The 13,665-nt window shown below is 44.0% G+C and overlaps 1 protein-coding gene across 1 annotated transcript; it reads left to right on the top strand.

Moving 5' to 3' along the window:
- The first annotated feature begins 1,130 nt into the window (after positions 1-1,130).
- Positions 1,131-13,156, top strand: CDO1 (cysteine dioxygenase type 1). The gene is made up of 5 exons (XM_069597539.1): positions 1,131-2,095; positions 4,756-4,833; positions 6,536-6,690; positions 11,431-11,600; positions 12,442-13,156. The coding sequence occupies exons 1-5, from the start codon at positions 1,926-1,928 to the stop codon at positions 12,469-12,471; spliced, it is 603 nt and encodes a 200-aa protein (XP_069453640.1). The 5' UTR covers positions 1,131-1,925; the 3' UTR covers positions 12,472-13,156.
- Positions 13,157-13,665: the final 509 nt, after the last annotated feature.

The raw sequence follows: 13,665 nt of genomic DNA, 5'->3' as shown, positions 1-13,665 counted from the left end.
CCACCTGATGCGAAGAACTGACTGATTGGAAAAGACCCTGATGCTGGGAAGGATTGAGAGCAAGAGAAGGGGGCAACAGAGGATGAGATGGTTGGATGGCATCATCAGTTCAATGGACATGAGTTTGAGCAAACTCGGGAAGATAGTGAGGGACAGGAAAGCCTGGTGTGCCGCATTTCGTGGGGTTGCAAAGAGTAGGACTTAGCAACTGAACAACAACAGGAAACATAAGAATAAAAAATTTTGAGCAAATGACTAAAAGGGTACAAATTTTTAGTACTTTGTCCTATAATTCTTTAACCACCTCTGCAACACACACCACAAAAGGTTGGCTTCTGGAATACTAACATGTATAACAATATATACAGATATTCGTACATATGTGCTACTGCTGAGTCACTTCAGTCGTGTCTGATTCTGCGCAACCCCATAGACGGCAGCCCACCAAGCTCCCTCCTCCCTGGGATTCTCCAGGCAAGAACACTGGAGTGGGTTGCCATTTCCTTCTCCAACGCATGAGAGTGAAAAGTGAAAGTGAAGTCGCTCAGTCGTGTCCCACTCTTAGCGACCCCATGGACTGCGGCCTTCCAGGCCCCTCCGCCCATGGGATTTTCCAGGCAAGAGTACTGGAGTGGGGTGCTATTGCCTTCTCTGTCATACATATGTATATACATATAAATACCTTGGAGCAAAATCTAGGAAAAACAAACCAGTCTTCCAGAAGTCTAGACTTTTAATAAACCCTAATCTATCTATAGTAAGAAAGAAGGATTCTCTACTTGACTTTTTTCTGTCCTTCACTTTTATTTTCATTCATACCTAATTCGTGTTCATCTCAAAGCTTGCTGTGTGCTATGCAGAACATAGAAATGCATTTTCTTGTGTGTATTACTGGTACCAACAAGTGCCAGTGGTATTATCCTTCAAACACAAGCCTAAAATTGAGATATTTAAGTAACTAGAACTCTTTAAATTTCTTTGACCCATTACTTGATACATCAGGTCTTTGCATTGAATATATTGTTAAGGAACTGTTTTATTTTAAAAATCAGAGGGATACCCGGCCTTCTATTGTTTCACTAGGTTGCCCTAGACACAAGCTTCCCTTGTCAAACCGTAATTTAAAGTACAACACATTCAAATTTTTTTAAAGAAGATTTTGATTTCTTTTCACCTAGCCTTGAATCACATTATCGATGGTTTCAATCGGCAGAACAGTAGCTCTCCAGCCTTAGGTGTGCAATCCATCCTCAACCTTTGCGAAGTGTTCACAATCCCTCGGCTCCATTTAGAAGAAAATCCCCTTTCTTTCCCGTTTCTTCCTCCCAATCGCCCTCCCCTTCTCCAGACCCCTTCTTTCGACGTCCAAGCATTGTGAACCGAGGCTGCAGAGCGGAGCCTCAGGGAGCTGGGCGGGGGAGAAGGGTTTGGATGCGCCGCCAAAAGGCGCCTTGCTCCGGGGGGTTGTGCAGAGACTGCGCGAAGCCCACCGCAAGCGCTGCGACCCGCGAGGACAGCGTTCCGCCAGGGCGAGGGTGCCGAGAGAGCCTGGGCCGTCTGCGTGGGCCTTACCCGCACACTTCTCGCCGCTTTAAGCCCCTTTCTCAGGTCGCTTCCCGCTTCTCCCCACCCTCCGAGGGACGTTGGTACATTCCCGCCGATTCCGAGAGCTTTAAAAGGGCCCTGGGAGGCTGAACCTACGAGGTTGGGTCCCGATTTGTGTGCGCAGCGCGTACCCAGACCCGCCAGGGCGGGTATCTTGGCACGGGCTTCTTTACGCCGTGGCCCTCGTGCACTCGGGGGCTTTGTGTCGCGTGTAACTGTCTAGCTAGCGCCTAGGAACTCTCGCCTCCGGCTCCTCGGCTCGCTCAGCTCCTCCTTCTTCGCAGCCCGGCAGCGAGACGCGCGCCGCCAGTTACTCGGGGATGGAGCGGACCGAGGTGCTGAAGCCCCGCACCCTGGCTGATCTGATCCGCGTCCTGCACCAGCTCTTCGCCGGCGAGGAGATCAACGTGGAGGGGGTGCAGGCCGTCTTGGAAGCCTACGAGAGCAACCCCGCCGAGTGGGCAGTGTACGCCAAGTTCGACCAGTACAGGTGAGCGCGTTCTCGCCCGGGTCTCCGAGGCTCCGCGGCGCCGGCCTCCCGGCCCAACGGCGAACGGCGCGGGAGGAGGGGGTTCGACCGCCGCAGAGCGCAGGCGGCCCGGCTCGCGCCGCGCCCACCCTCGCGGTGCTCCCAGCCGGCTCCCGCACCCCGGCGCCGCGCCTCCATGCCCGCGAGCCCTGGGGCCTGCGCTCGGCGCTTTGGGCCGAAGGTGGGTCCCGCCGGCCCGAGACTGCGACAGGCTCCCGGAGGGGAGGACACCGCTGCAAGTTTTCTGTTCTCTTCTCGTTGATCAACCCCTCGGCTTCCGAACAGCCACTCCTCCCAACCTTGGCGTCCAGAGCAGGAGCCCTCCACCCGCCCCCCACCCCGCTCTGGAGCCTTCGCTCGCCTAGCCCGCGGAGAAGATGCGGGGAGCCTCAGGGGGCTGGACGCCCTCAGGCTCGGACTGGCTGGACTAACCCGGAGTGCTCCTAGGAGAAGGTCCAACAGCGGTCCGGAGAAAGGGGTGACTGTGGCAGACGCAATTAAGCGACATTAATTCTCACCACTTCTCCCTCGATCGCCTGCAACCAGGCGTCCGCCGGCAAGCATTTTTGCTAATATAAAATAACGACCTGGGGTTGTCAGCTATTTTTCAGTCTATGCTGATCCCTCTCCCAAAGCAATGTGTCTCCCCCGACTGCAGGTTTATTTAAAACCACTGTTTGGTTCTCAAATGAGTGCTTCTCTTTCAGCCCCCAAGCCATATGCTGTTTCTTATCCTTTAGATCTGAGAGTCTGGAATGTAAATTGAAGACCCCTCCCCCGCCCCCCGCCGCCGCTCCTCAGCTGTGCTAGAGTGAGACAAACGGGGTGGCTGCTCATTGCAGCCCTGGCTCGGAGATTGAGTAAAATTGAAACGTGAAGCACTACCAATCCTCTGGGGAGAGAAGTAAAATTTAATCACCCGGAAGAGTGAGGATTGCTTTTTCCAAAGGGTAGCCAGCGCTTGGGTCATAATGGTTGGTTGTGTTGAGGGCGGGGAGGGCTCTGGTACTCTTCCGATGACTTGACTCCTGAGCTAACTTATTACCTCACAACGGTTCTGTGACATAGGTGCCATTCTTATCCCTGTTTTACAGGGGAGGAGGAGGAGGTAATGAGAGGGTTGATTACCTGCATAAGAACTAATGTCCAGGATTCAAATTAGCATTCTTGTTCCCGAGCCTACACTCTAAACCACTACTAAACTTCTTACAGACATAAGGTGCCATCATAGTTTTCTTCTACCTAGATTTATTATTGACCAAGTGAAATCAGTTAACCAGGATAGCTTGTAAGAGCTTTTAATCTGTAGAACAAGGGCATTTCCAAGGCCTTGAATTTACCTTGATCGACAAGCTGGAAACCGCTTGATACCTTTGGATTGACCTATTCCACAGGTTTCCGAAGCACGCCTCAGTAAGATAATGGGTACTGTAGCTGGAGGAGGGAGGGAGATGGGAGAACAGAAATCAATGCCATATTTTGTGCATGTATCAAGTGTCCCAGTACAATGAAGGAGTCTGATCTCTGGCCTTGGGATGGCCAGTGCAGAAGAAGCAACGCAGAGAAAGTGCTAGGCAGTAAATTCTCTGGAAGAAGCGCCAGCAAGAGGAGGCCCCTAGGACGGGGGAAGGAGAATAGGATCGCTAGTATAGAAACCGTTTCCCAGGGTCAAGGGCCACGCGCACGGCCCCTGGCAGATCATAAAGGGCTGCAAAGTAAGGATAACTGTCCTCGAATCCACTAATCAATCTCAGGGATCCTGCTCTGCCAGCACCTGGCCGCTAGCCGAGGGGAGGAGGGGGCGTGTGGGGCACAGTGAGCAGATGAGCCTGTGAACAAACAAAATGGGATAAGGATTCCTTTCCTTAAAAATGAGTTTAAATAAATGTCTTAATTACCTAACTTTGTTAATTAGAGGGCATCAAGAGAACCCGCTAGACCAACAGAAACTTTAAAGTTGATTTTTTGAGGTGGGGTGGTGTGGGTGGGGTTGTTTTGAGATTTTTGGAGGCCAATTGCTAGTTTCTCTTCACTGTAAAAGGTTTAGGGTATTATTTTACTTCACAAGTATAGTGACTTTTGTCCTGGTACTTAGGTCCCTCAGTGGAGGATTTTTCATTATGACGCTTTTGAATGTGCCTGTCGGTTGTGTCTTAGCTGTAGTAAAACTAAGGAGAATTCTAGAACAGCTATTTAATAAAACCTTGGTTCTCAAATTCTGGTGTAGCTACAGGGAAGAGGAAAAAAGACAATAGCAGCATTCTTGCTTAGAGCAGTAATGTACTTTGAAAATGCTTTCTGTGAGAAACTTTTATTTTTGTTTTTATCAGTTTGAGGCTGTCACCTGAAAAATCAAGTAATTTGAGGGTTTTTTTTGTTACCTTTTTCATGCCACTGATTGAAACTGAGTAGCTGTCTGTGAACAATGATTCAAAATACAAAAATGTCTAAAATGAGCCATAGAAAAATATTTGCTGTCATTTGTGCTCAATCTCTAACTAGACAACCACATTTAAAGAGGTAAAAACATTAGCATTTGTAAATTAATGATGCTGTATGGCATTTTTCTCCCAGTGCTTGTCTCATTAAACAAATTCCAACTTCCTAAATGTTCTTTTTAGGTATACTCGAAATCTTGTGGATCAAGGAAATGGAAAATTTAATCTCATGGTTCTATGCTGGGGTGAAGGACACGGCAGGTAAGACAACTGCTCGTCTGGATATCGATTACAGTGCTTAGTCCAGCATATGAAAAGTGCCGAGCGGAGGGGCCGCGTGTCTGTGAGCACTAATGCATCCCAGATTGCTCACAGTGCTCCCTGACCCCAGCAAAACTCCTCATGGGAATTAGCATGAGGTTTAGCATATACCATGTATGAGAGACCTGCCCCTCAAATGAGTGGTAAATCAAAGGAGGTGGTGGGAAGTAACCAGCTTAATTTGAACCTCTGTGTTCTCTGGAGTTAAACTTTCTATGGAATTATGCTAAAACTTGACCTTTGTGGTGCTTTGAAGTGTGTAAACAATTGTCGGGCCAAAGACCAAAGCATCCAGATGTGAAACTAGAAAAACAATTTGGAAAATTGCTTTCTACTTCAAGCTGATTGTTTCTTTTCTTTATATAGAAATGAGGTAACTTAGACTAATACCAGTTCTTGGTTCTGTAATTTTTCCTCAGCTTATGCATTTGCAAGTCTTACTACCAGTCAAGGATAATTACCTCTTTAAGCAGGTCCTCCTCAGTCTTTTGAAAATGGTAAAACAAACAAGCAATAATCCAGACCCATTTTTGGTACAAGAAAGGAAACATGAGTTTATAAGATTTTGGAAAGTTAGGTTTATAGAGTGCATTTGCTTATTTGTCTAGAATGAAGTTGTTTTCATCCTCTCAACATTTTTTGAAAGCAGATTATATATCAGGAGTAGGATGATGCTCTGTGACTTAGGAAGCAAGTTCTTATGGTACATATATGGGTTAACAGGATTCAACATACGAAATGAATGCTGTAGTGTATACAAATTCGTACCTTTTAATCAACCCTATAGCTAATACTACTTAATAAACTTAAATACTATTTACAGGAATAAACTCTTTCCCCAAATCCAATTTGCTTTTTTATTCTCCCGTCAATATTGGGAAGCAATCACAGGTAGGATACTCTGAAGTCTATAAAATGTTAACATTTTATATACTTTACAGTGTAATTTTCAGTGGGTAACACACACGTATACTATTTACAGGAATAAACTCTTTCCCCAAATCCAATTTGCTTTTCTATTCTCCCATCAATACTGGGAAGCAATCACAGGTAGGATACTCTGAAGTCTATAACATGTTAACACTTTATATACTTTACAGTGTAATTTTCAGTGGGTAACACACACGCTCATTCCTTTGTCCTCCAGAGGAAAGGGAGAGAAGCCTGAGGGGGAACACTGTCACACGACTTTCAGCCTTCTCAATGTGATGCAGTTATTACAGTTATTATCGTTATTATCCTTTCTAAAATTAATGTAGTGTTTAAATCAAGTTCTAACCCAGCTTAATTGAGTTGTTAAAAGCTGTATCGTGGAAAAGATACATGGTTACTGGTTTTGTGTTTCTGTTATCAAAGTAGTTTTACCACAGGGTTTTAAAAAGTGAACTGTTCTTCAGTAGGGTTATGGATCAAAACTATACCCCTTATATGCATCAACACAGGAAATGTAGTGTTGTATTACTTTGCCCTGAACAATGTTGAATTATAAACTGATGACATTTAGAAATCCAGCTGAAATGCATATTGGCCTGGGAGATGCCCTTCTGACAGTTGGAGCTGTGAGCTCTGGACAGACTCATAGGTCTGAGTTATAGGTCTGAGTTCATCTACTGAGTTCAGTTGTTGCTTTGTGTAAATATAGCAGTATCCATGATCACACCGACTCGCACTGCTTTCTGAAGATGCTGCAGGGGAATCTAAAGGAGACATTGTTTGCCTGGCCTGACAAGAAATCCAATGAGATGATCAAGAAGTCTGAAAGAATCCTGAGGGAAAACCAGTGTGCCTACATCAACGGTAACATCCAATACATTTTTCTAGCAAGTGGGGAAAACCTTGCACACCCATGTGAAATGTTGCTCTCTTACATTTGTGCAGTAGAGCATGGATCCTGGAGGCATGATCTCATCTGCTTAGGAAGTAACCTAAAAGCAGTGGGTTTTGCTTTCTTTTCTTAAAGCTTTGCATGTGGATGGTTACAAAGAGTTGGACACGACTGAGTAACCAAACCATCCCCATGTGAGGATGGGAATCTCTTATTAAAAACATATGCATGCAGGCTAACATCCAATGAAGAGTCATTTACCTACCAAGTCTTAGGACAGTTAGAATCAAATAGGAATTTACATAAGGAGAGTCTTCTAATAAAGATGAGAGGCCAAGTTGGAAGTATTAGTCTTTGGTTAGAAAATGGAAAGAAATGTTCTGGAAGTGATTAAGAATGCTGGCTAGTCCCTGTTTTCCTAAAGTGCATACAGCTTACTTCCAAAGAGTATTCTCAGGAGAAACTTGATGAAGCACATTATTTAGCAATGATTTCTAGATCTCTGACAATTCATTCTTTCTCCTGAATGTAATATGGGAGAGCTGAATGCTCTTCAGTAGAGGCAATGATTAACATCTGTGTTCCTAAAGGGCTTAGTAACTGCAAAAAGCTCCTCAAAGCTTCTGTGAGATAACTTTTTTATTCCCATTTACAGATGAAATGGCCAACACATAGGAAGATTAAGGTCACTCAGGATTTTAACCCAAAGAATTTGATGCCAAAGCCCACACTCTTAGTTGGGATGCTATCCCACTTATCTAAAAGTATTACAGAGGTTTTTCTGGCAAAGCAGTTTCTTTCTTCTTAGATCTTAAAGTTAAGTATTGCTTGGTACATAGCTTAATTTTGTTCATTAGTTTAAGAATGCAAGTCACTTACAAAGGTCAGATTGTGTAGGAACTTTTCCCCCATTCACATAACACAAGGGAGTTTGTTCCTCAAGTGGCAGGAAACTCTTATTTGAGGTGGACTTCCCAAGTGGCACTAAAGAAACTGCCTGCCAATGCAGGAGACGTAAGAGCTGTGGGTTCAATCCCTGGGTCAAGAAGATCCCCTGGAGGAGTGCGTGGCAACCCACTTCAGTATTCTTGCCTGGAGAATCACATGGACAGAGGAGCCTGGTGGGCTACAGCCCATAGGGTTGCACAGAGTCAGACACGACTGAAGCGATTCAACACCCACATAAATAGCAGGCACGCGAGACTCCCAAGAACAAGATTACTAGTACTCTTCACAATAGAGCCCAAGCCTTTCAGAATAATTACTTTCCGCTAGAATCGCAGAGTCATTGTGAAGCTACATTAGGTCTTGGAGAACACTTAAGATTTTTTTCAAGGGTCTTCAATGCAAGAGACAGTGGGAACTGGTGTGCAAGCGGTCCTGTCTAAAGGGGCAACGTGACTACAGCACCAGTGAGATTATCCTGACTTTCCCATAGAAGTGGGGCATTCTGATTGTTTTTTGCTGTACCTCATGGCATGCCGGACTGCCCTGCCCAGGGATTGAACCCATGTCCTGTGTACTGGAAGCTCACCATCTTTACCAGTGGACCATCAGAGAGGTCCTGGGAAATTCTGATTTTTATGGGAAATTTTGCTAACCAGCAAAATACTGGATAAGATAAGCTAAATATTTCTGTAGTAGTAGTAAAGCCACAAACTTTTAACCTTTGATTTTTATGTGCAGGGGGAATGTTAGATATGGGTAGTGAGCAGAGGAAAGATGTTTCAAGTACAGGAAGGCGCGTGAGTGAAGGCACAACCATTGCAAAGAATGAAAACTATGTGGGGATGGTCCAGCTGGAAGGGAAGAAGAATGGACTTGGATAGGAGTAGAGTAAAGCCAGATCAGGGCCTTAGCCTCCAAGACAAGCTTCAAGCAAGAGCTTTCTTTGGTCAGCAGAATTTTACTGGGAATGTCTTGATCAAGCAGTATGCATCACAGGGTGAAGAAGAGGGAAAATGGGGCAAGGAAATCAAGTTACCTGTCTTAATAGGCAGAAGGTGGACATTGCCTCGAACAAGCTAGCATCCATAAGTTTCACCAAGAATGGTCCGGTATTAGTGTGACAGAGGGTATATCATTGGCAAAAAGGAAAGGAGGGAAAGACTAATAATAATAATAATGCTGGAATCACATCAGGGATCAGATATGAGCATCTGGGGCTTCTAAAGAATGGGTGAGCTGTTTTTGTGGGATCTTTGCTTGCACTGGGTGGTTTATGCACTTGCAATTGGAGGGGAAAGGCAGTCAGTTCTTCAGAATGTTTAACTTTTGTTCAAAATTAAGCCAGTGTATTATAAAAGCTTAGGCTATAAAATGGAAGGGTTTGCCTATCTGAGAACTACGCCCCATTTTTTTAAATGAGGAAGATCCTGGAAGTTCTGAGTTGTTCAAAGGTAGTCAGTCTAACTGGGAGTAGAACCAAAGTCTTCTGTTTCTGGGCTATGTTGTTCTTGTCATGCAAGCTCCTGGAGCTAGATGATAAGGCGTAAGGCCAAATTAAGTGCCCAAGGAGAAGAGGGCGATGGAGGAGGAGGTGGTCGGATAGCATCACCGACTCAATGGACATGAACTTGAGCAAACTCCAGGAGACAGTGGGGGACAGAGAAGCCTGGTGTGCTGTAGTTCACGGGGTCACAAAGACTCAGACATGACTTAGCAACTGAACAACAGCTGACTTCACTAACGCTGAGCTCCTTCCTCGATTCACCTTCCAACTGTCTCTCTACTATATAAATTTCTGTATCCACGTAGTTATACAAATACGTTGTTTTGTTTATTTCGGTCTTCTTGCAGACACCTCCCCCAGGCCTTTTGACCTCCTTCAGTGTGGACTGGCTGGGCAGGGCCCCCCAGATCCCCTCACCCCCCAGGCTTTCCCTTTCCTCTCTCAGGGCGCCTATCCCCTCATTCCCTGAGCTCACGCCTGCTTTCTCTTGGGTTCACGTGCTTGTTTTGGTAGCACATGTCTTCCAACGGCCCTGTGAGAAGAGGTACATGGGAGATACATTTTTGAGACCTCTTATATCTAAAAATCTCTGTCCGACCCTTATGAAATCATGACCTGGCAGCCACTTTTTCTCAGAACTATAAAGGTAATCCCTTGCTTCTAGTTTCCATCCTTCTTGTTGAAAGCCTGGTTCCTTTCTGATTCTTGAATGTTTCTATGAATCCCATTCTTTCTTTCTGGGAACTCTTGAGGCCTTCTCTTTGCGGGTCTTTTGATGCACTTTGTTTCATGACACTCATTATGCTGGGAGCTCAGGAGGTCCTTATGATCTAGGAACTCGTGTTCTTCAAAATAATATTCTCAAGTTGTTTCTTTGATTTTGCTGCTGTTGAGTTTCTGTTTCTGAAATCACTGTGGATCAGATATTAAACCTTCTGAACTAGTCCTCTGGTGTTTGGGGTTTTTTTTAATCTTCCCTGTGTTCTATCTTTGGCCCTTTGTTCCTTGAAAAATCTTACAGGTTTTTCTTCTAGTGCTTCTGTTCATATTGTTATTTCTTCTCTTCATATCTATGAAAGCTCTTTTTACTCTCTAGCCCTTTAAATGGTATCCTCCCCTTATCTCTGTCTCTCTCTGGCCACACCAGGTGGCTTACGGGATCTGAGTTCGACCAGGGGTTGAACTCCGCTCATCACAGTGAAAGCGCTGAGTCCTAACCCCTGGGCCACCAGGGAACTCCCTTTCTCTTATTTCTATGAGGATATTGATGGTTTTGGTTTTGTTTTTTTAAGCCTTCTCGTGAGTCGTGTCTTTCATGTTGCCTTTTTTCTATTACACTAGAGGCTCTGCTCACAAGTCTGGTGGCCTTGACCGTGCGCTAGCATTTAAAAACCAGGGACACAAAAGTTAATTGGAAGCTTTCACACATGGATGGTGTCTGTCAACTGGATCATCTCATAAAACTTTTCCTTGAGGAACAACCAAAGGCCATCTTCAGGACCTTTTTCTTGAGCTGATCAGATTCTCAGAGAAACTATTTCCCACCTCTTGTCTGGAGACAAGAGAAGGAACTACCATTTGGCAGCATTTTGGCAATTTTGTGATGAAGAAAGTGGAGATCGTACCACTCAACGTGTAAATTTTCACTTTAGTGACCAGTTTTTCACTGAGTATCCCCCAGTCCTGAGTTCATCTGCTGCACTCTTTCTAGAGAATAAGTAGATCTCAGACTTCCACCAGGGTTAGAGGGGAGGTGAGGGAAACATGATGAAAAGGGTTTGAGGCTAAAAAGATAGACTTCAACTAGTTCTTATGTCTGAAGCTCGTCTTTACCTTCATTTCAGGAAGTGTCTGTGCTGCCAGTTTCTGGGCTATTTGTCAGTTTCAGGATATAAATCAGGGTATTTCTTGGCCATGTCCAAGCATAACTGAGGATTTAGCTTTCTCTGCAAAGCCATCCGTCTACTTCTGTACTTTCAGTTTTTTTAAGAGTTGTGGTTTTTTTTACTCTAATAAAGAAGTTTTTTCTTTTCCTTTTATCTTTATATGCTGATGCCTTTTTAATTCTTCCACTTCAAGAAAGTGTCTTCAGGAAAAAGCAGAGTGTCGTTTATTCTTTAACTGGAAGTTCAGTCATAACTAATTTTTAATAATTCCATATGTATTGGTTGATTTAAGGTCTTGGGTGATTAGCAAAATTTTTCCTTAAGTCTATCATCTAAGCCCCTTCATCTCTCCATCCCTCTTGGATATTGTTTAGATTCCATTGGCTTACATCGAGTAGAGAATATTAGCCATACAGAGCCTGCTGTGAGCCTTCACTTGTATAGTCCGCCTTTTGACACATGCCACGCCTTTGATCAAAGAACAGGACATAAAAACAAAGTCACCATGACATTCCATAGCAAATTTGGAATCAAGACTCCATTTGTAAGTATGATTTCTCTCTCCTATGTTTAAATGCTTTGTAGGTTGACAGCATTACATGGATACACTGCTTTTTTTGTTCTAGATATTATTTGAATATCTTAAGTATTCTCAAGTTGAAGGATAAGATGAGCCTTAACTTGGGGGAAAGGCCCTCTATATATTCTCTTATTTTCTTTAATTTCAGAGACTATACTTCCATTTATTAAAAAGGAAAAGCTTAAATTAGATGCAAAGAATTGACTATTGAAAGATTTCAGAATTTATACTTCTTACTAAAGAAAATATCTTGTCTTCATTAGGGAAATAAGAGTGAGAACTATATTGATAAATCTGCCGCTGCCATGACTTAATGTTTGTGGTCTGATCTGCTGAGACAGCATAAATAACTTGCATAGTTAACCTTGGCGCAGTTGAGACCCTGTTCTGGTAGCGTGAATGAGGAAACTTGCCTGTTCTGGTTCCCAAGTCGCTTTGTCTCTGAGTATGTTGGCAACCCGCGGAAACATGGTATGGCAGTCTCCCACCTCTGAAGCCAATGGGCCATGTAGGCGAGTGGTCTTTAGTGAGTCATGGGAATGCTCAGAAATGCATGGTGCATGAAAAGACTGAATACCCTTATCCATCGTAAGAAAGTACAGCCCTTGCGAGAAGCCAGGGCAGAATTTTCTCAACTGATTGCCCTGCTTTATTTCCTGCATTCCGATCCCCAGGAGATAAATAACTCTTATCACAGGAGCAAAACAGCAGAAGCCCCATTGCCATATACTGAATTTTCAAACACTGCTAGAGAAGCAGAAATGTCTCCTGTAAAGATCTTACCCTGCTTCTTTCTTTCTTGCAGACAACTTCAGGATCACTGGAGAACAACTAAGGGGCACCAGGCCCTCTGAGGTTTAAGGTCCAGCGAAGTTCCGCCTTGGCCAGGAAGGCCTGCTACCACTTGCCTGTCCAGTAATACACTTTACAAGGCCAATATTAGATCTACCATAAGGCAGATACTAATTATAAGGCATTAAGTAAGCAAATAGTGCCCCGAGCTACTAGAGAAGAAAAATACCACTAAAGATAAAAAGGCTTATGATTTTAAAGGTCAAATCAAGCTCCACTGCTAAACCCATCAGAACCATACTAGGAATGTCAATGATGGTTTTTATAGTTTTTAGAAACACTTTGGTCTCTGGATTGTAATTAGCAATAAATAAAAGCAAGATATCAAACCACCCGCCTTGTTACTTGGAAGGCTAAATGTAGATGTCTTCAATATACTTTGTATGTTCTTAATATTTGAGGAGAACTTTTTGAATCTGTGCATTTTATTTTTTCAATCTTATTTTACAAATTCCTGTTCTATAAATAATAGGTTAGTAGATAGAGAAACTTAAGGCACTTTGCCATTTGGTAATTAAATGAAGGGCAGAAGATTTCAAAAAGTACATGTACCCAAACCCACAACAAACTAAAACTATGAACTCAATGTCTAAGTATCCAGCGGTTGGAGACTTTGTACTGCTGCCAGAATTGCCAAATAATTTTAATAAAGTTGGGTTTGAACATAATTCAAAGTTGTCTTTCTCTTTAGCGTGATCAGACTTTTGTATAATTCATGGCTTCTTAGATTTAGGTAGATTACCAAAAGCACTGCAGAAGATGCTTTTATGATATAAGAATATAAGAAGACCAAAAACTGCATTCAAGAGGAACTTACCTTTGGGGGTTTTTATATGTGTTCACCAACTGGCTAGAGATAGCAACCCAAGGGTCTCTGGCCCTAGCGCAGCTCATAGACATGATCAGTTGTGCCTGAAAATTGTCTGTGGGGTCTGTATGTGTTTATATATGAATTGGATTACAACAGTTAAAAACCGGGGGTTTCACGGAAGGAGGAATGGACTTTGAAGTATCTGGCAAGACTGGACCTGCGCTGCATTTTCACTGATAGCAGTTAGCCGGCTGGGATCTGCCCCTTGGATGGGGCCACCTCCCCGATCTGTGGCAATCCCCATTTTGCCTGTTCCTCTCTGTGTGTTTCCTGCAAAGCCCACTCATGCCTTTGAGTTGGCTGCCC

This window comes from Ovis canadensis, chromosome 7, assembly GCF_042477335.2.
Source record: "Ovis canadensis isolate MfBH-ARS-UI-01 breed Bighorn chromosome 7, ARS-UI_OviCan_v2, whole genome shotgun sequence".
Taxonomy (NCBI): Eukaryota; Metazoa; Chordata; class Mammalia; order Artiodactyla; family Bovidae; genus Ovis; species Ovis canadensis.
This window is presented reverse-complemented; position numbering and strand designations above follow the sequence as displayed.